The 1,271-nt window shown below is 43.7% G+C and overlaps 1 protein-coding gene across 1 annotated transcript in view; it reads left to right on the top strand.

The window, feature by feature from the left end:
- The window catches only part of LOC101857115 (cilia- and flagella-associated protein 58), a gene marked incomplete at its 5' end in the record, with an annotated part of 35,134 nt that overhangs the window by 3,964 nt on the left and 29,899 nt on the right, over window positions 1-1,271 (top strand). The window contains 2 exon segments of the mRNA XM_005098508.3: window positions 28-168; window positions 947-1,180. Coding sequence (XP_005098565.2) covers window positions 28-168; window positions 947-1,180 — 375 coding nt within the window.

Genomic DNA, 1,271 nt, shown 5'->3' with positions numbered 1-1,271 from the left:
CCCGTGTGTCCACCTCTGCCATCCCAGAATGAGAACGACGCATCCTTACTGGACAGAGATGACATGTCACAGTCCCTCGTTGACATCCTAGATGACAATGAGCCACGCCTTGAGACGCTGACTCCACCCCCTCCCGTGCCCGAGATCGACGACGGCCTGGTTCACAGCGTGAGATCCCTTCAGCCTTCATGATCCAATAGTTTATATAGTATAATATAGTGGAGTCCGCTTAAAGTGAACACCCTTTATTTGAACAATCGGTTAAAGTGAACGATATTTAATTGTGGTCCCTATTAAAACGTTATTTGTTTAAGTAAAAAGAAATAGTGGATAAAATGAACCGGTTTCGTGGGGAAATCGGATAAAGTGAACTCCCAACATGAGTGAAAGCGAAGAACTGTGTCACTGTCGCCATGCTGTAAAAATAAAATTATTTGCGGGCATCGGCAGACAATCCCAGCTCGGCGTTGGAGACGGCAACCTTAGTTCGAAAGAAAGAGCTCTAGTCTAGGCTCGCCCGCTGTGTTGTCCCCCTCCCCACCTCCACCCTAGACAGACCCATCACTTCGCGTAGCTACTGTTTCTAGGTCTCCACCAAAATGGTTAAACTGAACCTCGGATGAACTTGACTTTTGAGAGACCCGAAGCAAATATTTTAATGTACAAAACTGTTCTCCGTCTTTGATCTCAACATAATTTTGGATTTTTATAAAGGTCATTGGCTTTTACTCAAATCTGTAGATATTGCTATTTTAAATGAAATATAAATTGTTGCATTTAAAACCGAACTTTTTAACCTTTTTAAACCTGACCAATAGACAAAACCAAGCCATGCTGAGAACTGTTGTGAATGCGGTCAACTTATGCTTCGCGCGCTCATATGACCTTATGCAGTTGTGAGCGCAGGAAAACTCTAACTAAACTAAGCTAACGAAACACCCTACAGGCTTTGTTGACCGTCAGACAGAGTTTCACTGAGAAGACGGTGCTCGAGGAGCTCCAGAAGATGTTCAACCTGTATGAAGATAGTCAAAACAAGACACTGACTTTGTCCAGGAAACTCCACAAGTACACGAGAATTATCGAGCGGTACGAAGAAAGGGAGACGAAGGACCCACGGTTGAAAAAGGCCCTGTTCTTTGCCAACGAATACAGGAAATCCGCGAAGATTCCCGAGGAGGTAAAAACATGTACATGTAGTTTTAGTTGTTGATGTTTAAACTGTTGCCTGATGGTTTAGTATGTGTGTGTATGTGTGTGTGTGTGTGTGT

The sequence above is a fragment of the Aplysia californica genome, unplaced genomic scaffold (genome assembly GCF_000002075.1).
Source record: "Aplysia californica isolate F4 #8 unplaced genomic scaffold, AplCal3.0 scaffold00185, whole genome shotgun sequence".
In the NCBI taxonomy this organism is placed as follows: domain Eukaryota; kingdom Metazoa; phylum Mollusca; class Gastropoda; order Aplysiida; family Aplysiidae; genus Aplysia; species Aplysia californica.
This window is presented reverse-complemented; position numbering and strand designations above follow the sequence as displayed.